The sequence below is a fragment of the Pan troglodytes genome, chromosome 20 (genome assembly GCF_028858775.2).
Source record: "Pan troglodytes isolate AG18354 chromosome 20, NHGRI_mPanTro3-v2.0_pri, whole genome shotgun sequence".
Lineage (NCBI taxonomy): Eukaryota > Metazoa > Chordata > Mammalia > Primates > Hominidae > Pan > Pan troglodytes.
This window is the reverse complement of record NC_072418.2, coordinates 4,072,876-4,094,791: the sequence shown is the minus strand read 5'-3', so window position 1 is coordinate 4,094,791 and position 21,916 is coordinate 4,072,876. Positions and strand designations below refer to the sequence as shown.

The following is a 21,916-nucleotide window of genomic DNA, read 5'->3' as shown; positions in this document are numbered from 1 at the left end:
CTTGGAAGGCTGAAGAGGGAAGATGTCTTGAGCCCGGGAGGTTGAGGCTGCAGTGAGCTATGATCGCACCACTGCACTCCAGCCTGGGCCACAGAGTAGGACCCCATCTCTAAGAACAATAAAGCATAAAAAGTGGCTGGGTGCGGTGGCTACGCCTGTAATCCCAGCACTTTGGGAGGCTGAGGCGGGCGGATCACTGGAGGTCAGGAGTTTGAGACCAGCCTGGCCAACATGGTGAAACCCCATCTCTACTAAAAATATAAAAATGAGCCAGGCGTGGTGACATGAGCCTGTAATCCCAGCTACTCGGGAGGCTGAGACAGGAGAATCACTTGAACCCAGGAGGCTGAGGTTGCAGTGAGCTGAGCTTGTGCCACTGCACTCCAGTCTGGGCGACAGAGCAGGACTCTGTCTCAAAAATAAAAATAAATAAATAAATAAATAAAAATAAAAAAGAACAAAAACCCCAGGAGGAGGAAACAAAGTGTGTCCCACGGATGGGGCTGCATCCCGCTCCAGGCTGTCCTTTTGGGGTCCCTGGGAGACGGGACGGGGCCACATCCCGCGCCAGGCTGTCCTTTTGGGGTCCCTGGGAGACGGGACGGGGCCACATCCCGCTCCAGGCTGTCCTTTTGGGGTCCCTGGGAGACGGGACGGGGCCACATCCCGCGCCAGGCTGTCCTTTTGGGGTCCCTGGGAGACGGGACGGGGCCACATCCCGCTCCAGGCTGTCCTTTTGGGGTCCCTGGGAGACGGGACGGGGCCACATCCCGCGCCAGGCTGTCCTTTTGGGGTCCCTGGGAGACGGGACGGGGCCGCATCCCGCTCCAGGCTGTCCTTTTGGGGTCCCTGGGAGACGGGACGGGGCCACATCCCGCGCCAGGCTGTCCTTTTGGGGTCCCTGGGAGACAGGCAGGGTGTGCTCCCCTCTTCCCGGCTTTCTGCAGGTGGTGGAAACTGAGGTCAGCTTTCGCCCCAAGATTGCTCGGGGTGTCGGTTCCAGGGCCGCAGGCCTGGCTTGTGTGGCTGCACCCAGTGGCCCCCGGAAGCCTGAAACTAGGGGTCAGGGGCTATGGGATCCCGAATGGGGGGGCCTGTGGGAGCTGAAGCATGAAGCTGTGTCTTTCCCCAGGGCCGGATTCAGAGGCCACGACCCGACCTAAGGTGAGCCTGCCTGGCCTGCAGCGCGGGACGGTGAGGGGGACGGGGCACGGGGAGCGGCCCGCCCACAGCCGGCCCGTGCCCCCCGCCACCCCCAGGAGAACCCCTACCTCTGGAACAAGTTCTCTGACGGGAAGCTGCTCTTCCACAACGCGGCCCTGCTGCACCTCGTGCGGACCAACGGGGACGAGGCCGTGCGGGAGTTCTGGCGCCTGCTGGCCATCTGCCACACGGTGATGGTGCGGGAGAGCCCCCGTGAGCGCCCAGGTGCGCCCACCCACCTCCCCATCTCTGAGGCCGCTCAGCCCCCGGGGCACGGCAGTGTCCCCAGCCCCACAGCTCACCCGGCCCATCTTCCAGGGCTTTCACCTGGCTTAGGGGGCGCTGAGGCCGGTGACCCCAGCCCCACCTCGAGGGCGTCCGGGCCTGGAGCCCAGACAGTGCTGACAAGTATTGTGGCGGGAGGGCGGACGTGTCATCGTCAGGGCTAAAGGATGTCCAGGCCCGCCGTCGGAGCCCGAGGATCTGTTGTTGAGCGGGAAGGTCGTCTAGTCTCAAGTGCTCACCTCCATGCATTGGGTTGTACAGGCGGGGGTCCCCGGCCACCATCAATAAAGGTGTAGCCCAGGCGATACCCATCTCCTCCCTGCACTGTGGAGATGGAGACGGGCTCCACCACGTGACCCCAAAATGGCCCCCCTCCCCACCAGACCAGCTGTTGTACCAGGCGGCCTCCCCCGACGAGGGGGCGCTGGTCACCGCAGCCCGGAACTTCGGCTACGTGTTCCTGTCCCGCACCCAGGACACCATCACGATCATGGAGCTGGGGGAGGAGCGAGTCTACCAGGTCCTGGCCATAATGGACTTCAACAGCATGCGCAAACGGATGTCGGTGCTGGGTGAGCCCCGCCACCCGAGCCCTGGGCCCCCCAAGGTGGGGCGGGCAGACGGGGAGCCTCTGTGGGCAGCAGGGCCTGTTCCCCCACAGTTCGAAAGCCAGAGGGCACCATCTGCCTGTACACCAAGGGCGCCGACACGGTCATCTTCGAACGCTTGCACAGGAAGGGGGCAATGGAATTTGCCACAGAGGAGGCCTTGGCTGTGAGTCCCTGCAGGAAGGCTGGCTTGTGTGTGTGTGTGTGTGTGTGTGTGTGTGTAGGGACAGGAGGAAGAGGAGGCAGGGGAGGAGACTGTACGGTGAAATGGAAGGCTGCAGGTACCTGGGATGGCTATGTACAGTGAGGTATGTTGTGCACTGTACAAAACACCCTCCCCCGGCAACACACAAAACACACACACACTGGCTGGGAGGCAGCTGAACTCCAAAGTGCAGCCCCCAGAGAGAGAGCGTCTTTTTCTTTTTCTTGTCTTGTCTTTCTTTTCTTTTCTTTGAGATAGAGTCTTGCTCTGTCGCCCAGGCTGGAGTGCAGTGGCACAGTCTTGGCTCGCTGCAACCTCCGCCTCCTGGGTTCAAGTGATTCTCCTGCCTCAGCCTCCCGAGGAGCTGGAATTACAGGCACACGCCAGTGCACCCAGCTAATTTTAATATTTTTAGTAGAGATGGGTTTTCGCCATGTGGGCCAGGCTGGTCTTGAACTCCTGACCTCAGGTGATCTGCCCCTCTTGGCCTCCCAAAGTGCTGGGATTACAGGCATGAGCCATCGCGCCCAGCCTGCCTTTTCTTTTTTGAGAGGGAGTCTTGCGCTGTTGCCCAGGCTGGAGTGCAATGGCACAATCTTGGGTCACTGCAACCTCTGCCTCCCAGACTCAAGCTATCCTCCTGCCTCAGCCTCTCCAGTAGCTGAGACTACAGGCGCCCGCCACCACGCCCGGCCAATTTTGTCTTTTTAGTAGAGATGGGGTTTCACCATGTTGCCAGGCTGGTCTCCAACTCGTGACCTCAGGTGATCTGCCCGCCTCGGCCTCTCAAAGTGCTGGGATTACAGGCGTGGGCCACCGCGCCCGGCCAAGGGTGTATTTTTCTAATTTGCACAAGACGACCGTGCGGTTGAGCTGGCCCAGCTGCCAGGACACACTCAGCTCCCTCTGCTCCAAAGCTTCCCACTCTGTGGGGGAAGCCCAAACTCCTCGGCCCAGGATTTGAGGCTTTTTCTGTCCCCTGCTGACCTCTCCAGCTTGGTCTCTCTTTGGCCTCAGCAAGGGACTCCCTAGGACCCAGTTTCTGGCTTGTGACTTCCCCACGCTCAGGTGATGCCTTGGCACCTTTGCACATGCTGTTCCCTGTGCTTGGAGGGTCTTCCCTGCACCTTTGTCATTCAGAAGCTTTCGGTGTCCTCATGACTCAGCCACAAGCTCCCCACACATGGGGCCTTTCCTGCCCCACCCCCTGCCAACATGGGGCTGTCATCACCCCAGGCTGCCTCCCCCTGGTTCCATCCCTGACCCTACAGGGCCAGAGGATTCTGTGTCCAGCCTGGGGGCTCCTCACAGGTTCTGCTGGGGCCCCAGCAGCATGAGCACAGGGCAGCGGGGTGTGTGTGGGAAGATGTCCTGTGTCCCCTGCTCTGCCAGGATGTGGGGAGACTCTGAACTGGAAGTGCGGTCACAATAATGACCTAGAGTCCAGGAGCTCAGCACGTCAGCTTAGCTCAGCCACCCCAGGGAATGGATGGGTAAATTGAGGCCCGAAGAAGTGTCAAGGCCTGTTGGAGGCTGCCAATGTCCGTGAAGCTCCTCTGCTGTGTGAAGCCCAAGCTCTCGGACCTGTGCCCCATCAACAACAAAAGGGAAATCAGACATGGTGGCACGTGCCTGTGGTCCCAGCACTTTGGGAGCCTGAGGCAGGAGGATCGCTTGAGTGCAGGAGGTGGAGGCTACAGCAAGCTGTGATCGCACCACTGCACTCCAGCCTGGGAGACAGGGCGAGACCCCTGTCTCTCAATAAACAGGCTGGCGCGATGGCTCATGCCTGTAATCCCAGTGCTCTGGGAGGTGGGCAGATAATTTGAGGTCAGGAGTTCGAGGCCAGCCTGACCAACCTGGTGAAACCCTGTCTCTACTAAAACTACAAAATTAGCCAGATGTGGTGGTGCAGGCCTGTAGTCCCAGCTACTCGGGAGGCTGAGGCAGGAGAATCGCTTGAACCCGGGAGGCAGAGCTTGCAGTGAGCCAAGATCACGCCACTACACTCCAGCCTGGGCAACAGAGTGAGACTCCATCTCAAAAAATAAACAAATCAATAAAAATAAATAAATAAACAAATTTGAGACCTAAGGCCACCCCTTGGAGCAGAAAGCTGGGGGCAGGGTCGGGGGGTAAGAAGCCGTAAGGGCACCTTCCTTGGGGACCCCCCTGACCCTCAGGCCACCCTTGGGGTGCCTGCTCTCTGGGCCTGCCCAGTTTCCTCCCAGCCCCTAGAGGCCCCAACCCTGGGTCCGGCCCTTGAGAAATGAGGGGCCCAAGGAAGGGGCTCAGAGAGCCAAAGTTGAGGGGTCAGAGGGAGGGGCCTGGGACTGGGGGATCCCCAGCTGGGGAAGGCACCGGGTTAGTGGACTGCATAGAAGGTCTTGAGTGATAGTCAGAATTCGCCATGCAGGCCAGGTGTGGTGGCTTCTGCCTGTAATCTCAGCGTTTTGAGGCTCAGGTGTGCAGCTTGCTTGAGCTCTGGAGTTCGAGACCAGCCCAGGCAACATGGTGAAACCACCTCTATTTAAAAAAAATATATATATATACAAAGAAATTAGCCGGGTGTGATGGCATGCGCCTATGATCCCAGCTATTTGGAAGGTAGAGACAGGAGAATCACTTGAGCCCAGGAGTTCGAGGCTGCAGTGAGCTATGATTGGGCCACTGCACTCCAGCCTGGGTGACAAAGTGAGACCCTATCCCCCACCCCTGAGAAAAAAAAAAAAGAATTTGCTGTGCAAAGCATAGGGAAGGTGTTCCTGGCAGGGAAACAGTCCTCCAAGAAGGTCTGGAGGCAAAAGAGAGCTGAGAGTCTGGGAGTGGGAGCGGGTGTCTGAGACAGAGTAGGTGGGGAGCAGCGGCAGCTCAGTTTTCTTTTCTTTTCTTTTCTTTTTTTTTTGAAACAGAATCTTGCTCTGACACTCAGGCTGGAGTGCGATGGGGCGATCTCAGCTCACTGCAACCTCGGCCTCCCAGGTTCGAGGGATCCTCCCACCTCAGCCTCCTGAGTAGCTGGGATTCCAGGCATGCGCCACCACACCTGGCTAATTTTTTAAGTGTTTCGAGTGGAGACGCGGTTTCACCGTGTTGGTTAAGCTGGTCTCAAACTCCTGGCCTCAAGTGATCTGCCTGCCTCGGCCTCCCAAAGTGCTGGGATTACGGGTGTGAGCCACCGCGCCCAGCCCTCTTCCCCACTTTCTTTCTATTGTTTTTTCTTTTTTCTTTTTTTTTTTTTTTGAGATGGAGTCTCACTTTGTCGCCCAGGCTGGAGTGCAGTGGTATGATCTCAGCTCGCTGCAACCTCCGCCTCCCAAGTTCAAGCAATTCTCCTGCCTCAGCCTCTCAAGTAGCTGGGACTACAGGCACCCACCACCATGCCTGGCTAATCTTTGTATTTTTAGTAGAGACAGGGTTTCACCATGTTGGCCAACCTGGTCTCAAACTCCTGGCCTCAAATGATCCGCCTGCCTCAGCTTCCCAAAGTGCTGAGATTATAGGCATGAGCCACCGCACCCGGCCTCAGACCAGTTTTCTGAATCCCTTCTGGCTGCTGTTGGCTGGGGAGGCAACAGGCTTTTGGTTGGGGGGCCCAGGCTCCGGAGCCCGGCAGGGGGTTGGGGAGGGCTGAGCCTCGGATGTTGGCTTCAGGATGGTGACAGCTTCCACCTGCCCGGCCCCCAGGCCTTTGCCCAGGAGACCCTGCGGACACTGTGCCTGGCCTACAGGGAGGTGGCTGAGGACATTTACGAGGACTGGCAGCAGCGCCACCAGGAGGCCAGCCTCCTGCTGCAGAACCGGGCACAGGCCCTGCAACAGGTGTACAACGAGATGGAGCAGAACCTCAGGGTGGGTGGGCAGCGGGGGCACCCAAGGGGGCCCTGGGACTCTCCTGCCCCCGCCAGGGAGCTGGACGGCTGCTCAGCATCTTCCCCGCCCTGCCCCCCTCCCCCACCAGCTGCTGGGAGCCACAGCCATCGAGGACAGACTCCAGGACGGCGTCCCTGAAACCATCAAATGTCTCAAGAAGAGCAACATCAAAATATGGGTGCTCACCGGGGACAAGCAGGGTGAGTCCCGGGCAGCTCCGGGTGGCTAAGCCCCTGCAGCATGGGTCTTCAAACTTCCCCGAAGTTTGAAGGCTCACGCCTGTCATCCCAGCACTTTGGGAGGCCGAGGCGGGTGGATCACTTGAGGTCAGAAGTTCGAGACCAGCAGGGCCAACATGGTCAAACCCCGTCTCTGCTAAAAATACAAAAATGGGCCTGGCTGGGTGTGGTGGTGCGCATCTGTAATCCCAGCTACTCAGGAGGCTGAGGCAGGAGAATCGCTTGAACCTGGGAGGCAGAGGTTGCAGTTAGCCGAGATCACGCCATTGCACTCCAGCCTGGGGAACAGAGAGAGACTCTGTCTCAAAAAAAAAATAAATAAATAAATAAAAAATGCTGCAACTCTCAGAGGAGCGCAGTGGCACATGCTTGTGGTCTCAGCTACTCCAGAGACCGAGGCAGGAGGCTCGCTTATGCCCAGGAGGTTGAGGCTGCAGTGAGCCGTGATTGCGCCACTGCCCTCCAGCCTGGGTGACAGAGTGAGCCCTCGTCAAAAAAAAAAAAAAAAAGTGATTTTCAGGGTGCCCTCTGTTGGCCAGGAGCCAGCCCAGGGAAACATATTCAATGACTTCCCTTCTGATTTAAAAAGATATTAAGACATTTTGTGGGTTCCTGAGGGCACTGTGGATCCTAGGCACATGTGCCTGCTGATCCTGGCCTCAGACGCATCTCTGGGCAGCCCAGTCCCGGCCAGAACTACAGCCAAAATCTCAGGGCTGGCTCTCATTGGCGAGCCTGGTTACAAGCCCTTCTCTGAACCAATCACCATGGCCAGGGGGTGGGGCATGTGGCTGCCATTGGTCGGGCCAGGATTCACCGGGCAGAGTGGGCGTGGCCCCCAGGCAGCCAGTGCGGGGCGGGTCGCAGAGGCGCTGAGCTGGTCTGCTTTGCAGAGACGGCTGTGAACATCGGCTTCGCCTGCGAGCTGCTGTCAGAGAATATGCTCATTCTGGAGGAGAAGGAGATTAGGTAAGAAGTGGGGAGTTGGGGGGTGAGCAAGGGGAGTGGGGAGGTGAGGACAAGGAGCACCCAGGTGCGTGTCTCACTGGACGGGGAGCCCAAGGCACAGTGGGAAGGGGGGGATTGTGAGGGGAGGGAAGGGTAGGAGGAAGGAGTGGGGGAATGGGCAGTGGAGGGAGCGTGGAGGGAAGGGGGAGGGGCAGTGGAGGGAGAGGGGGAGAGGCAGAGGAGGGGGAGGAGCAGAGGAGGGATGGGGAGGGGAGAGGGAGGGAAGGTGAGGGGAGGGGGAGGGGCAGGGGTGGCGAAGTGGGCAGTGGAGGGAGAGGGTAGGGGAGAGGGAAGGGAGGGGAGGGGAGAGGGAGGGGAGGGGGAGGTGCAGGGGTGAGGGAGTGGGCAGTGGAGGGGAAGGATGGGGGCAGTGGGGAGGAGGGGAGGGGCAGTGGAGAGAGGGGTAGGGGAGACGGAGGGGAGGGAAAGAGGAGGGGAGGAGGTAAGGGGAGGGGGGAGGGGAGGGAAGGGGAGGGGGAGCAGCTGGGGGGAGTGGGCAGTGGAGGCAGAGGGGAGGAGAGAGGAGGCAGAGGGGAGGAGAGAGGGAAGGGGGAGGGGCAGGGGTGGGGGAGTGGGCAGTGGAGGGGAATGGGAGGGGCAGTGGCGGGAGGAGGAGGGAAGGGAGGGGAGGAGGAAAGGAGAGGGGAAGAGGGAAGTGGGGAGGAGAAGGGGCAGGGGTGGGAGAGTGGGCAGTGGAAGGGGTGGGAGGGGCAGTGGAGCCCCCGGGGAAGTGGGGAGAAGCCCGCCCCCTCCCCTGCCCCGCTGACCCCTGCGCCCCGCAGCCGCATCCTGGAGACCTACTGGGAAAACAGTAACAACCTTCTAACCAGGGAGTCCCTGTCGCAGGTCAAGCTGGCCTTGGTCATTAACGGAGACTTCCTGGTCAGTGTCGCTCAGGGTGGACGGCGGGGTCCCGGCGCCAGGGAGGGGCCTGGAGGGGCGGCGGGCTCGGGGTGGGGACTGCTGGCGAGGCCGAGGGCCGGGCAGAGTCCAGTCTGGCCTGGAGGCCACGGCGCCTGGCACAGCCCCCTCCCCGCCGGCCAGGACAAGCTGCTGGTGTCCCTGCGGAAGGAGCCGCGCGCCCTGGTGCAGAACGTGAACATGGACGAGGCGTGGCAGGAGCCCGGCCAGTCCAGGAGGGATTTCCTCTACGCCAGGCGCCTGTCCCTGCTGTGCCGGAGGTTCGGGCTCCCGCTGGCTGCACCGCCAGCCCAGGACTCCAGAGCTCGCCGTAGCTCCGAGGTGCTGCAGGAGCGCGCCTTCGTGGACCTGGCGTCCAAGTGCCAGGCGGTCATCTGCTGCCGCGTGACGCCCAAGCAGAAGGCCCTGATCGTGGCCCTGGTCAAGAAGTACCACCAGGTGGTGACCCTGGCCATCGGGGACGGTGCCAACGACATCAACATGATCAAGAGTGGGTGGCGGCGGCGGGGCTGGGGGTGCCTGGGACGAGTGGGGGGCGGCTGATGGAGGCGGTGGTGGGACTGGAGGGACCTGGGGCAGGTGGTGGGGGGGCTGATGGAGGCGGCAGTGGGACTGGGGGGACCTGAAGCAGGTGAGGGGGGCTGATAGGGGGCAGAACAGTGCGGGGGTCTGGGGGGGGTGGGCGGGACTGGGGGCGTGCGGGGGGCTGACCAGCTGCTTGTGCCCTGCAGCCGCGGACGTGGGCGTGGGGCTGGCGGGCCAGGAGGGCATGCAGGCAGTTCAGAACAGCGACTTCGTGCTGGGCCAGTTCTGCTTCCTGCAGCGCCTCCTGCTGGTGCACGGCCGCTGGTCCTACGTGCGGATCTGCAAGTTCCTGCGCTACTTCTTCTACAAGAGCATGGCCAGCATGATGGTGCAGGTCTGGTTTGCCTGCTACAACGGCTTCACCGGCCAGGTGCGTCCCCCACCCTGGCTGCCCCATGACCAGGGCCTCTGGGGATGCCGTGCCCCCCCCATAGCTGCCAGGAGCAGCCCTGGACGCACTGAGAACCCTGGGATCCTCGGTGGACAGGGCTTGCCTGAGGCCACATGGCAAGGCTGCGTTAGTAGAGGCCTAGAGTCCAGGTGAAGGGAGGTGATGGTCCCTGTCTAGCTCTGTTCCCAACACCTTCCAGGATATTTGTTTTGTTTTGTTTTGTTTTGAGACAGAGTCTCACTCTGTCACCCAGGCTGGAGTGCAATGGCAGGATCTCGGCTCACTGCAGCCTCCGCCTCCCGGGTTCAAGTGATTCTCTTGCCTCCACCTCCCAAGTAGCTGGGATTACAGGCATGTACCATCACGCCTGGCTAATTTTTGTATTTTTAGCAGAGACAGGGTTTCACCATGTTGGCCAGGCTGGTCTCGAACTCCTGACCTCAGGTGACCTGCTCACTTTGGCCTCCCAAAGTGCTGGGATTACAGCGTGAGCCACCGTGCCCAGCACACTCAGAGCTTTCAAGCAAGGGCAGGCACTGCACATGGACCTCGTCTTCTGGGGAGAGTTGAGTGAACAAGACCTTGAACCCCAGAGAAGATCCGATTGTGGGAGCTGGGGCTCTGGTCAAGACTCTGAGCGGTATCCTGACTAGGACTAGAGGAGCCCCAGGGCAGTGCTATTCCCTGCGTGTAGGGAAACTGCTGGGAAGCAGGTGCCTTGGAGAAGGAATGAGCTCCCATCACTAATACCTGGGCATTTGAGAGGGAGCTTTATAGAAACCCCTTAGTAAGTATATATTGGTTTCTGTTTTATTTTTATTATTATTACTTTTTGAGACAGAGTCTTGCTCTGTTGCCCAGGCTGTCATGCAGTGGCACGATCTTGGCTCACTGCAACCTCTGCCTCCCGGGTTCAAGCGATCCTCCTGCCTCAGCCCCTCTAGTGGCTGAGATTACAGGCACCTGCCACCACGCCTGGCTAATTTTTATATTTTTAGTAGAGACAGGGTTTTGCCGTGTTGGCCAGGCTGGTCTCGAACTCCTGACCTCGTGATCTGCCCATCTCAGCCTCCCAAAGTGCTGGGATTACAGGCATGAGCAATCGCACCCAGCGTTTTTTTTTTGTTTTTTTTTTTTTTTTAGACAGAGTTTCACACTTGTTGCCCAGGCTGGAGTGCAATAGTGTGATCTCGGCTCACTGCAACTTCCGTCTCCTGGGTTCAAGCGATTCTCCTGTCTCAGCCTCCCAAGTAGCTGGGATTATAGGCGCCTGCTACCACGCCCAGCTACTTTTTATATTTTTAGTAGAGACGGGGTTTCACCATGTTGGCCAGGCTAGTATCAAACTCCTGACCTCAAGTGATCTGCCCTCCTCGGCCTTCCAAAGTGCCGAGATTATAGGCGTGAGCCACCGTGCCCAGCCTGTATCCTTTTTTGATGCCATCCAATTAAAACAAAAACTCAGAGGTGCCATTATGAGGGAATTTGATCATGCTTTCCTCCCTCCCTTTATCTTGCCGCCTTTATCAGGCCGCACTTCACCCCACCCCAGTCCCAGCCCCAACCTTGAGTGTAACTCGACCAGAGTTACCTCACCCAGAACCCTCCCTGGGTGCCTGCTTGGCAGGCTCCTTGGGTGCCTGGAGGCTGACTTGTTCTCCTTGCCCTTCTCCCCCGGCTCAGCCCCTGTATGAAGGATGGTTCCTGGCTCTTTTCAACCTCCTGTACAGCACCCTGCCAGTTCTCTACATTGGGCTCTTTGAGCAGGTGAGCAGGGCAAGGCCGGGTCTTCCTTCCAGGTCTCTGCTTAGCCTCTCCTCCTCTCCTCCGCTCCTTGGGGCGGGGAGAGGGAGCCTGGGAGACCTTCAGGCCATGGGGTGGGGCTCAGGGGGTGCAGTCCAGTACCTCTCCCTGCCCACTGCCATTGACCTTCTCCCACCGGAGCCTGCGCTCATCCTGGGGCCATCCAGCTCCTCCTGTGTGTGGGAGCCCCCACCCTGTGCTGGAGCCCCCGTGCCTCTGTCTACCCATCCATGCAATGGGGAGAGGGGATCAGAGCAGATGACTCTGCTAGGTTTATCATCCCCCAGCTCCAAGAGGCCCTGGCTACGTGATCTGGGGTTGGGAGGGTGGGTCACATGGAACGTTCCAGATGATGGAAGTGTCCCACAGCTATGCAATCCAGCACAGAAGCCAGCAGCCACACGTGCCCATGAGGAACGCTTGTGTTGCGGCTGGTGTGACCCAGGGACTGGATTTTACATCTCATTTCATGTTTGCTAGAATCTTTTTTTTTTTTTTTTGAGACAGGGTCTCGCTCTGTCGCCCAGGCTGGAGTGCAGTGGCACAATCTCAGCTCACTGCAACCTCTGCCTCCCGGGTTCAAGCGATTCTCCTGCCTCAGCCTCCTGAGTAGCTGGGATTACAGGCGTGCACCACCATGCCCGGCTAATTTTTTTATTTTTAGTAGAGACAGGATTTCGCCATGTTGGCCAGGCTGGTCTTGAACTCCTGACCTCAGGTGATCCTCCCACCTCGGCCTCCCCAAGTGCTGGGATTACAGGTGTGAGCCACCGCACCTGGCCTTGCTGGTATCTTTAACCGTGGTGGAATACAAATCACATAAACTGCCCCGTCTCAACCAGACTCATGCGCACAGCTCAGCATCATCTAGTGCATTCGTGTGGCCAAGTGACCAACCTCCAGAGCTCTTCCCATTTCATTTTATTTTATTCTGTAGACGAGGTCCCATTCTCTCACCCAGGCTGGAGTGCAGTGGTGCGATCACAGCTCACTGCAGCCTCCACTCCTGGGCTCAAATGATCCTCCTGCCTCAGCCGCCCAAGTAGATGGGATTACAGGTGCGCACCACCACACCCAGCTCCTTTAAAAGGTTTTTTTGGAGATGGGGGGTTTCACTATGTTGTCCAGGCTGGTCTCAAACTCCTGGCCTTAAGCGATCCTCCCACCTTGACCTCCTAAAGTGCTGAGATTACAGGCGTGTGCCACCGTGCCTGGCCTTACTTTATTTTAACTCACTTAAACTCAAAGAGCCACACGCACAGAGTGGCCACCCTACTGGCCTGCCCGAGGAGGTCCTGATCTCTGTTGGGTGTCCCCCGCCCACCACCCAATCCCAAGAGCTTCCCCTTGCCCCAAGGACGTGAGCGCAGAGCAGAGCCTGGAGAAGCCGGAGCTGTACGTGGTGGGGCAGAAGGACGAGCTCTTCAACTACTGGGTCTTCGTCCAAGCCATCGCCCATGGTGTGACCACCTCTCTGGTCAACTTCTTCATGACACTGTGGATCAGCCGCGACACGGCGGGACCCGCCAGCTTCAGCGACCACCAGTCCTTTGCGGTCGTGGTGGCCCTGTCTTGCCTGCTGTCCATCACCATGGAGGTGGGCAAGGTCCTCACCTCCCCGGGGCCTTGGACATGGCCTATGGAGGCCTCCTCCCCCGGGGACCCCTGCTTTGGGGGCATTGCCAGGTGCCCTTCCTGGACCCCAGGGGCTGGTGTCCTGGTGCAAGCCCCGCTAGGCCCCGGATTTACCCCACCGCTGCCTGTCCAGGTCATTCTTATCATCAAGTACTGGACCGCCCTGTGTGTGGCGACCATCCTCCTCAGCCTTGGTTTCTACGCCATCATGACTACCACCACCCAGAGCTTCTGGCTCTTCAGAGTATCCCCCAAGACCTTCCCGTTTCTGTGTGAGCCCCCATGGGGAAGTGGGACGGGCGGTCGTGGTGCAGGGGAGCCCCGATGGAAGAGGTTGCAGGTTGCTCATGACAGTCGTCTGGCCAAGTGTCCTGGGGAAGGCGCTCCTTTATGGGCCAGGCACAAAGGCACCAAGGCGCTCCCTAGCCTGGGGGCATCCTTGGAGCTGGGGGCAGGCTCTCCTGTGACCCCGCCCTGTCCCCAGACGCCGACCTCAGCGTGGTGTCCTCTCCCTCCATCCTGCTGGTGGTCCTGCTGAGCGTGTCCATAAACACCTTCCCTGTCCTGGCCCTCCGAGTCATCTTCCCAGCCCTCAAGGAGCTACGTGCCAAGGTGAGGTGGGCCTGGGCCTGGGGTCCTCATCCGGTACATTCCAGGACCCTGGTTGGGGAGCCGTGCAGGGCGTAGGGACTGCAAGGTGTCCTGGCCCCTCTCGGCCCTCCAAGACACTAGGCTGGGGGGAAGGGTGGGTGCGGAGCCCCAGACACACGCCCAGTGCTCCCGGGGCCGATTTCCCAAGAAGGGAGACCTCACTCCCCCGACAAAGCAGCAGAGAGCACCCAAAGGCCGCCCTGGATTCCAGTGCTGATGCCATCGGGCTCTTAAGGTTTTATTTATTTATTTATTTTTACTTTTTGAGAAGGGTCTTGTGCTGTCACCCAGGCTGGAGTGCAGTGGCACAATCTCGGCTCACTGCAGCCTCAACCTTCCGGGCTCAAAGGATCCTCCCACCTCAGCCTTCCAAGTAGCTGAGACCACGGGCATGCACCACCACGCCCAGCTAATTTTGTAGTTATTTTCTAGAGATGGAGTCTCATTATGGTGCCCAGGCTGGTTCAAGCTCCTGGGCTCACGCAATCCTCCTGCCTTGGCCTCATAACATGTTGGGATTTCAGGCATGAGCCACACTGTGCCTGGCTGACACCATCAGATTCTACCGTGAATGATCTAGAGCTTGGGGGTTGAGATGACGGAAACAACCTTGAAATGGTTTAGGCAAAAGGAGGAACTTAGAAATAAGAGTCTGTTGACAGATGAGTGGGTCAACACGGCACGCTCCATCCCTGCAATGAAACACGCCTGAGCCGTGAGAAGGAGTGAGGCTCTGACACAGGCCACAGCGTGGATGCACCTTGAGGACATGTGCTCAAGGCCGGGCGCAGCGGTTCACACCTGTAATCCCAGCACTTTGAGAGGCTGAAGCAGGTGGCTTGCTTGAGCCTGGGAGGTTGAGGCTGCAGTGAGCTATGATTTTTGCCACTGCACTCCTATCTGGGCAACAGAGCAAGACCCCACCTCAAAAAAAAGGGAGGGGGACTTACTAGCCCATGTAACCAAAGCATGCATGGAAAAGCAGGTTGCAGCTGAGATGGGCCCCAGAATTGACTGGAATGGTGTACCTGCCCTGCCACCTCTGTTCTCCCTGCCCAGCTCCTGCCACCTTTACTGCACAGGCTGGACACCTGGCTGTCCCAGGCTCACTTCTGCTGGATTTGCCACCAAAGGGCAGCCAAGGCACCTGGTGGCTGGTCCAGAGTCGGGGAAGGACTCTGATTGGCTGAGCCAGGGTTAAGTCCCAGGGAAGGACTCTGATTGGGTGGTCCCGAGTCAAGTCCCAGGGAATAACTCTGATTGGCTGATCCAGGGTTAGTTTCCAGGGCAAGGCCAATTAGTGGGTCTTGAAAAGCAAAGGACTAGAGTCCTCCTTAGAACTCAACACTGGGAGTCGAGGACTCTAATTGGCTCAACTTGGGTAGGGAAGAACGTAGCCAATCAATAGTGGCCAAGGGCTTTGAATCCTGCCTCTCCTACTTGGGGGACCTGAGAGCCATCAGCCAAGCATAGGAGTCTGCTTCCCCTGCTCTCCCCTTTGCTCTTCAGGAGGAGAAGGTGGAGGAGGGCCCCAGCGAGGAGATTTTCACCATGGAGCCCTTGCCTCATGTACACCGGGAGTCTCGTGCCCGCCGTTCCAGCTATGCTTTCTCCCACCATGAGGGATATGCAAACCTCATCACTCAGGGCACAATTCTGCGGAGGGGACCAGGGGTCAGCAGTGACATAGCATCTGAATCCCTAGACCCATCTGATGAAGAGGCAGCTTCGAGCCCAAAGGAGTCACATTGGCACCTCAGGAAGATGTCCTTCCTGGGGAAGAAGCACCAGCCACAGGGGCAGGTGTCCTCCCAGGAAGTACAGCTCCCCCCTACACCTAGCTCATCATTTTCTGTGGATAGACAATCCTCTCTTCATTCAGAAAATCAGCCTGCCCTCCCCAAATATGTGCTCACCAGCAGCAACAGGCTATCTGGGTCTTTCCAAGAGCAATTGCCAAGGGCACAGGAGAGGTCACTGTCACCCAAGCAGAGGCCACCTTCTCCTGAGAAGTTGCTGTTGACCAAGGAGAGGTCACATTCTCTTCGGGAGAAATCACCGTTGCACAGAGAAAGCCAGCTGTCGTCATCTGAGAGCCAGCCACAGCCTCTGGGGAGCCAGTCATTGCTTTCAGGCCAGCTGACGTTGGAGAGCCAGCCAGACTCCTCGGAGGAGAAGTGAACATTTTTGAAGCCCTCCGCACCGCTCCGGAAGAGCTGGCAAAAGGAGCCCCACACTCCCAAGGAGGGGATGGTGCCACTTCCAGACAAGACCCACAAATCTCAGGTGGAGACTCTGCCACCAAGTCTGGAAGAATCGTCCACGTCCACGAGCGAGCAGCCTATGGAGGTGGAGCCCTGGCCCGTGGAGAAGCAGTCATCATCATCCATGGAGTGGCTGCTGGTGCCCGGGGAGGAGCAGCTATCCTTGCCCCCAGAGGAGCAGTCATTGCCCTCTGCGGAGGGGACCAGGGGTCAGCAGTGACATAGCATCTGAATCCCTAGACCCATCTGATGAAGAGGCATCTTCGAGCCCAAAGGAGTTACATTGGCATCTCAGGAAGATGTCCTTCCTGGGAAGAAGAAGCACCAGCCAGTTCTGCTGCAATTCAACCAGCATGCAGGGGGCCTTCCTCTAAAGACAAGGACTCCACATGCTTTTCTTTTTCTAATAAACCAGGGTCCATCTGACCCCAGCGCTAATTCAGGCTCACTCTTTCCCTACACTTGTTTTGTGATGGAATATTCCTTCCTGGTTTTTAAAATCAAAGCACTGACCTCTAGTGGTCCAGCCGGGTATTTGCAGGGAAAACTTTTCTTCTTCATGCTGGAGTAAGATAATGTGGGTAAAGCTTCATTGCTCTCAAAAGTTGCTTATTAAAAGCTGTGGCTCCCCCACTGCCTGGCAGCTGGCCCCTCCCAAGAAAGTTTATAAATTCCAGTTCTGGTACCATCTAGCTGCTTCCTCTATCGGGAAGCCCTGGTTTCTCCCATTCAAATACACCTTCATTCACTGGGGCCTCCGTTCACTTTAGACTCCAGAAAGCAATAAGCAGTGATGTCACAGAAGCAGGTCCTGACAAGGTCTGCATCTTGGGGCTTGGTTGACTCAAAGGCGCCAAGCTTTTCCTTCTAAGGCGCCAAGCTTTTCTTTCTGATTCTTTTTTTTTTTTTTTTTTTTTTTTTGAGACGGAGTCTCGCTCTGTCGCCCAGGCTGGAGTGCAGTGGCGCGATCTCGGCTCACTGCAAGCTCCACCTTCCGGGTTCACAGCATTCTCCTGCCTCAGCCTCCTGAGTAGCTGGGAATACAGGTGCCCACCACCATGCCTGGCTAATTTTTTGTATTTTTTAGTAGAGATGGGGTTTCACCGTGTTAGCCAGGATGGTCTCGATCTCCTGACCTCGTGATCCGCCCGCCTTGGCCTCCCAAAGTGCTGGGATTACAGGCGTGAGCCACCACGCCTGGCCTCTTTCTGATTCTTAACCATTCCCTGTGGGTGGTGGACTTGTGTGGGTGGTGGAGTTGTGTGGATTGTGGAGGCTCAGAGCTGGCCACTGGCCCAGGAAGAAGACGGGACTCAGAGCAGAGAGGGGCGAGCTGGGTGGAAGCAAAGTCCATCTTCCCTGCACTCCGGTCCTCCCTCCCCGGCCTCGAGGTGGGCGAGTTCCATTCCCGCCCCCTATCTGTGCCCGACCCGTCGGCTAACACACACGCCCAGGTGAGTGACTAGAAAATAATTTATTGAAGAAAAACAAATCAACAAACCCAGCACAGCAATGGTTAACAATGACGAGTTTTTTTTTTTTTAAGCTTTTAAGCCTGTCGCCCAAGGGTGAAGGTGGAAAAGGGCTTCTCTCCCCTGTCCCTGGAGGGGAGGGGACTTTGGAGGGTCCAAGTGATGTCTCCCCTGAAAGCAGCCCTCAGTTCCAGTGTATTCAAAACACTCAAGGCCGCAGGGCCTCCTGGCTCTTCCGTCACCCCCGGCTGAGCTCATTCCACCAAAACCAGCCCCTGCGTGGTCTGACAGGGCCACGAGGAGGAGCCCCAGGAGTCTACTGGCCTGAACTTGCTTCAACCGCTTGGGGCGGAGAATGTGAAATGGCCCAAGCTCCTGCTGGTGCAAGGAGCATCCTGGCCCCGGCATCATTTCAGATTTGAGGTCGGCTGAGCCCTCAGCCCCAGGCCCAGCCCTCCAGACCAGGGCTTTCTGCTTTATGGGGTGAGAAGCACCCCGTTTAGCTACCCCGCCCCCCCTACTGGGGCCTGTCCCCGAAAGCGGCCCCTCTCATCTCTCCCATGCCGCCCTCTCCTCCAGCCTCTGTTCCCAAGCCGGCACATCTGTGCCCCTTTCCACCTCCAGGGGCTATCTGGGGATGGCTCAGGGACATGGCCTCATGGCACAAGAGGAGTCGGAGGCAGAGGACATTGTCCCAGAGCCCCCTTTGATGATTTTGGGGAGTCCTCTGTTCTGTAGGCTCCGAAAGTGGGCTGGGAGGGAGGGGTCTCTGCAGGCATACACCCCCTGCCTCCCGGGCTGGACAGAAAGGCGGACTCATGCCCAGCCCAGGGAGGGAGGCCGAGGCTGTCTGGGTGGAGGTGGGGGGGGGGGGAGGGGGTGCTGGTGCCTGCTGTTGGGGCCCTCAGGAGGGTCCTTCAGATCTCAGGAAGTTGGGGCGCACCCCCGTCCCCCACCACCCTGGGCAACAAGACAAGAATAGGCTGATTGTCTGTCTCCTCTGAACAAGACACTTGGGAATTCATGCTAGAGTGAAAGCAACCGGGTGATGGGGGGTTGGGGGGGTCTAAGATATCAAGGACACCAGAGTGCCCCCAAGAACCAGGAACTGAGGGGGGGATGCTCGGTGGCTCCCGCCTGGCTGGGGCAGGCAGGTGGCATCGCGGGTGGAGATGGACAGGCAGGTGGAGGAGACCCGGGTACTGAGGCTCTGTTCCCGCCCCCTCTACCTGGGGCCCCGTCCACCTGTCCCGGCTGGACACAGTTCCTTGGAAAGGAGGAAAGAAACAGTAACGAAAAACCACTGAACAGCACCGATCAGGCACCAGACACACAGATGCGACACGGAACCGGGCCACGCCCCCCGCCCCCCACCCTGACCACTTTATTACAATTAGCGTCAAGAAAGAGTACATTAGTCATGCACCAACTCAAATTCCATTTTGTCTTTTTTTTTTTGCATTTTTCTTCCTTTTTTTTTCTTAAATTACATTTGAACACAGAACACAGAGAATAATAAATACTCTTATAAGACATGACTCCAGAAAACAAGAAACAGAACAAGCCAGAGAACAGAAGGGTATACCTCTGCCTCTCTCTCTCCCTCTCCCTCTCCCTCTCTCTCTCTCCCTCTCTCTCTCTCTCTCTCTTGCTCTCGCTCTCTCTCTTCCTCTCTTTCCTAAAGGACTCATTTAAGTAAGAAATCTGTAAACGCCACTGGTCCTTTCTGCTGCAGTCTCTCTCTCGATCACGCTCCCTCTAACTTTCCCTCTGGTCTCCAGCCCTGACATTCAATGCGTCTCCCACGGAACTCGTCAAAGAAACGACATGCCATCGTCTGCAAAATTATAATTTAACGGTATAAAGCTTCAAGTCACGTATTCCAAAAACTAGCTAAGGATTTTTTTTTAATCACATAAACTATACATTAAATATTTTTTGAGGTATTTCAGAGAAAATTGTCAAAGGCTCGAAGGAATTGTGCTGGAGGTGGTGTTCCCTGCATGGAGAACGGATGCTCTTTGGTATGTGGCAGCCAAGTGGGCGTGGGGGGAGGCAGGAAAGGGCCCGAGGGGCCGGCGGGCAGGTCGGGGATAGAGCCTTCTGTGGGGGTCTGGCCAAGTTTGGGGTGGAGTCCGGAAACAGGGAGGGGTGTGTGTGCGTGTGTGTGTGTGTGTGTGTGTGTGTGTGATACGAAGATATCTGAAAAGGATCCAGGAGTCCTGGGCCACGTTATTTTTTTGTAGAAGTGGGGTCTTGCTGTGTTGCCCAGGCTGGTCTCAAACTCCTGGCCTCAAGCGATCCTCCTGTCTCGGCCTCCCAAAGTGCTGCTGGGCCACTTCTGTGACCAAGAGGCTTGACCTGATCTGACCACAGTTCAGCATAGCTAAAACGTTCCACAACCAGAACGATCCCAAGCCAAGTCCTAAATTTCCAGCAGGGGACAAAACTGGAGGCCCCCTAGCGTCTTACCCTTGGGGCCTTGAAGGCCAAGCAGAGGGCATCTAGGAGACCCAGCCCCCTGCAGGCCCGTGCTCCGGCCAGTGCCTGAGGCCCAGGCATCGATTTTCTAAGAAGCTCACTGGGCCAGGGCTGCAGCGTGATTCTCTTGGATCAGAAGCATTTTATTGCCTTTGAGAGCCTCTTCCTCCACTAAATGTCTATCTACCTGTAATCCTAGCACTTTTGGAGGCCGAGGCAGGAGGACCCCCTTGGGGCCAGGAGTTCAAGACCAGCCTGGGCAGCATAGTGAGACCCCATATCTACAAGAAATCCCTTAAAAAATGAAATGGGCATGGTGGTGCGTGCTTGTGGCCCCAGCTACTGGGAGGCTGAGGCAGGAGGATCACTTGAGCCCAGGTGGTCGAGGCTGCAGTGAGCTATGATTGCACCACTGCACTCCAGCCTGGGTAACAGAGCAAAACCCTGTTTCTAAAAAAGAAATTTAAAACATTGTAAATCTATAGGCTACCTTGGTATACAGATGAATAATATGGTATGTTGAATGGGCTGCATCTTCTTGGACCTAAAGTTTTGTTTTTTGTTTTTTTTTTTTTGAGAGGGAGTTTTGCTCTCGTTGCCCAGGCTAGAGTGTAGTGGCGCAATCTCGGCTCACTGCAACCTCTGCCTTCCAGTTTCAAGAGATTCTCCTGTCTCAGCCTCCCAAGTAGCTGGGATTACAGGTGCCTGCCACCACGCCCAGCTAATTTTTTTGTATTTTTAGTAGAGACAGGGTTTCACCATGTTGGTCAGGCTGGTCTTGAACTGCTGACCTTGTGATCCACCCGCCTTGGCCTCCCAAAATGCTGGGATTCCAGGCGTGAACCACCGCGCCCAGCAAGACCTAAAGCTTTTTAAAAAGAAATTAAAACGTGGGCCCTGGACCTGCTGGGCCCATAGGCTACGTCAGTCTGGCCTGGAGTGGACAGGACAGCTCTAGGTTCATCCATCAGGAATTTAGGGGTGGGGACGGGAGAGAAATTAAGGCCCAGGTTTTAGTGGGAGGTGGGAGATACCGAGTTGCTGGCACCCAGTGACACCACAGAAAAACAGGGGCCAGTGTGTGTATGTGTGTGTGCATGTGTATCTGCATGTGTGTCTCTGTGTGTGTGCATGTGTATCTGCATGTGTGTCTCTGTATGTGTGTGTGCATGTGTATCTGCATGTGTGTCTGTGTGTGCATGTGTATCTGTATGTGTCTCTATGTGTGCCTGCATGCGTGTCTTTGCATGTGTGCATGTGTGCCTGCGCGTCTGCATGTCTCTGCATGTGTGTGCACGTGTGTGTGCATGGGTCTGCATGTGAGTGCCTGCATGTGTGTGTCTGCGTGTTGTCTGCATGTGTGTGTCTGCATGTGTGTCTGTGGGGGGGTAGAGAGGTGCGGTGCTGAGCAGGAATGGGGACCCTTTCTACTATTGGGAACCCCCCAACACCCAAATGTTCTAGAAGCATCACTCAGATCCGGTCGCTTGGAAAGCTGGAAGTAGAGCAAGTCGATAAGGACAAGAGAACACTCCATACACGTCTTTGGTTCAAGAAGAAGGCACTCATCGACCTCACGATCCTCTCCCTCCCTCTCTCCCCCTCTCTCCCTCTCTCTCCCTCTCTCCCTCTCTCTCTCTCTCTCTCTTTCGCTCTCAGGTTCGGGAAGGGGTGGCACTCGGCAGGCGGGGCCCCGAGCCGGGTCCCAGGCCAGGGAATCCTGTCATCCAGCACAAAACCTTGGGAGAAATCTTTGGTATCAGGCGTGATTTTCCAATCACAGACATGAGCTTGAGTGAGGTAGCCTTTACCTGGGGGAGGGGAGGGGCATTTCACTAGAAATGTCTTTTGCATTTTCAAGGGGGGTAGGGGGGCCGCCTCCTCCCTGGGAGGCAGCCGATGAGTGGGGGGATTTCAGGGAGGAGGTTCCTTCTGGCCTCGGATCTTGAGCCCCCAGAGGAGGCGGGCTCCTGGGATCCCGCGGCCGGCCAGTCTCGGAGGTCACCCAGACCAGATGAGAGGAGCGGGGGAGAGCGCGGGGTGGGAGGGGGGCGCTCATCTTCATTTCCGACCCTTCCCATTTGTAAATATTTTTGGCAAAAAATGGAGCAAGCGGAATCCACCTTCCTCGGCGTCTTCTCTCTTTGGCGAGAGTGGAAACCAACACCACGTTCAACCCCGCTGCCCCCTGCAAGCCCAGTTCAGCCCCTGACGCGGGCGGAAAGGGGGGCGGTGGATTCCAGAAGGTTCCACGCAGGAAGCGTCTCCACGGGCCCGTGCAGAGGGGCTCCT

At 57.5% G+C, this 21,916-nt stretch overlaps 1 protein-coding gene across 11 annotated transcripts in view; it reads left to right on the top strand.

Moving 5' to 3' along the window:
- ATP8B3 (ATPase phospholipid transporting 8B3) overlaps positions 1-16,109 on the top strand; it is a 31,775-nt gene extending 15,666 nt beyond the window's left edge. For 3 of the 11 annotated variants that reach the window (XM_016934608.4, XM_063800446.1, XM_063800448.1), the window contains exons 15-29: positions 1,133-1,164; positions 1,260-1,428; positions 1,872-2,060; positions 2,150-2,262; positions 5,989-6,123; positions 6,263-6,374; positions 7,307-7,382; positions 8,204-8,303; positions 8,466-8,832; positions 9,074-9,297; positions 11,002-11,085; positions 12,479-12,718; positions 12,890-13,028; positions 13,241-13,368; positions 14,917-16,109. In XM_016934608.4, coding sequence (XP_016790097.2) covers positions 1,133-1,164; positions 1,260-1,428; positions 1,872-2,060; positions 2,150-2,262; positions 5,989-6,123; positions 6,263-6,374; positions 7,307-7,382; positions 8,204-8,303; positions 8,466-8,832; positions 9,074-9,297; positions 11,002-11,085; positions 12,479-12,718; positions 12,890-13,028; positions 13,241-13,368; positions 14,917-15,588 — 2,780 coding nt within the window. In that variant the 3' untranslated portion in view covers positions 15,589-16,109. Of the gene's footprint in view, positions 1-1,132; positions 1,165-1,259; positions 1,429-1,871; positions 2,061-2,149; positions 2,263-5,988; positions 6,154-6,262; positions 6,375-7,306; positions 7,383-8,203; positions 8,304-8,465; positions 8,833-9,073; positions 9,298-11,001; positions 11,086-12,478; positions 12,719-12,889; positions 13,029-13,240; positions 13,369-14,916 lie in introns of all 11 variants that reach the window. The other 8 variants (XM_016934607.4, XM_063800444.1, XM_063800445.1 and 5 more) reach the window with 4 other exon arrangements.
- Positions 16,110-21,916: the final 5,807 nt, after the last annotated feature.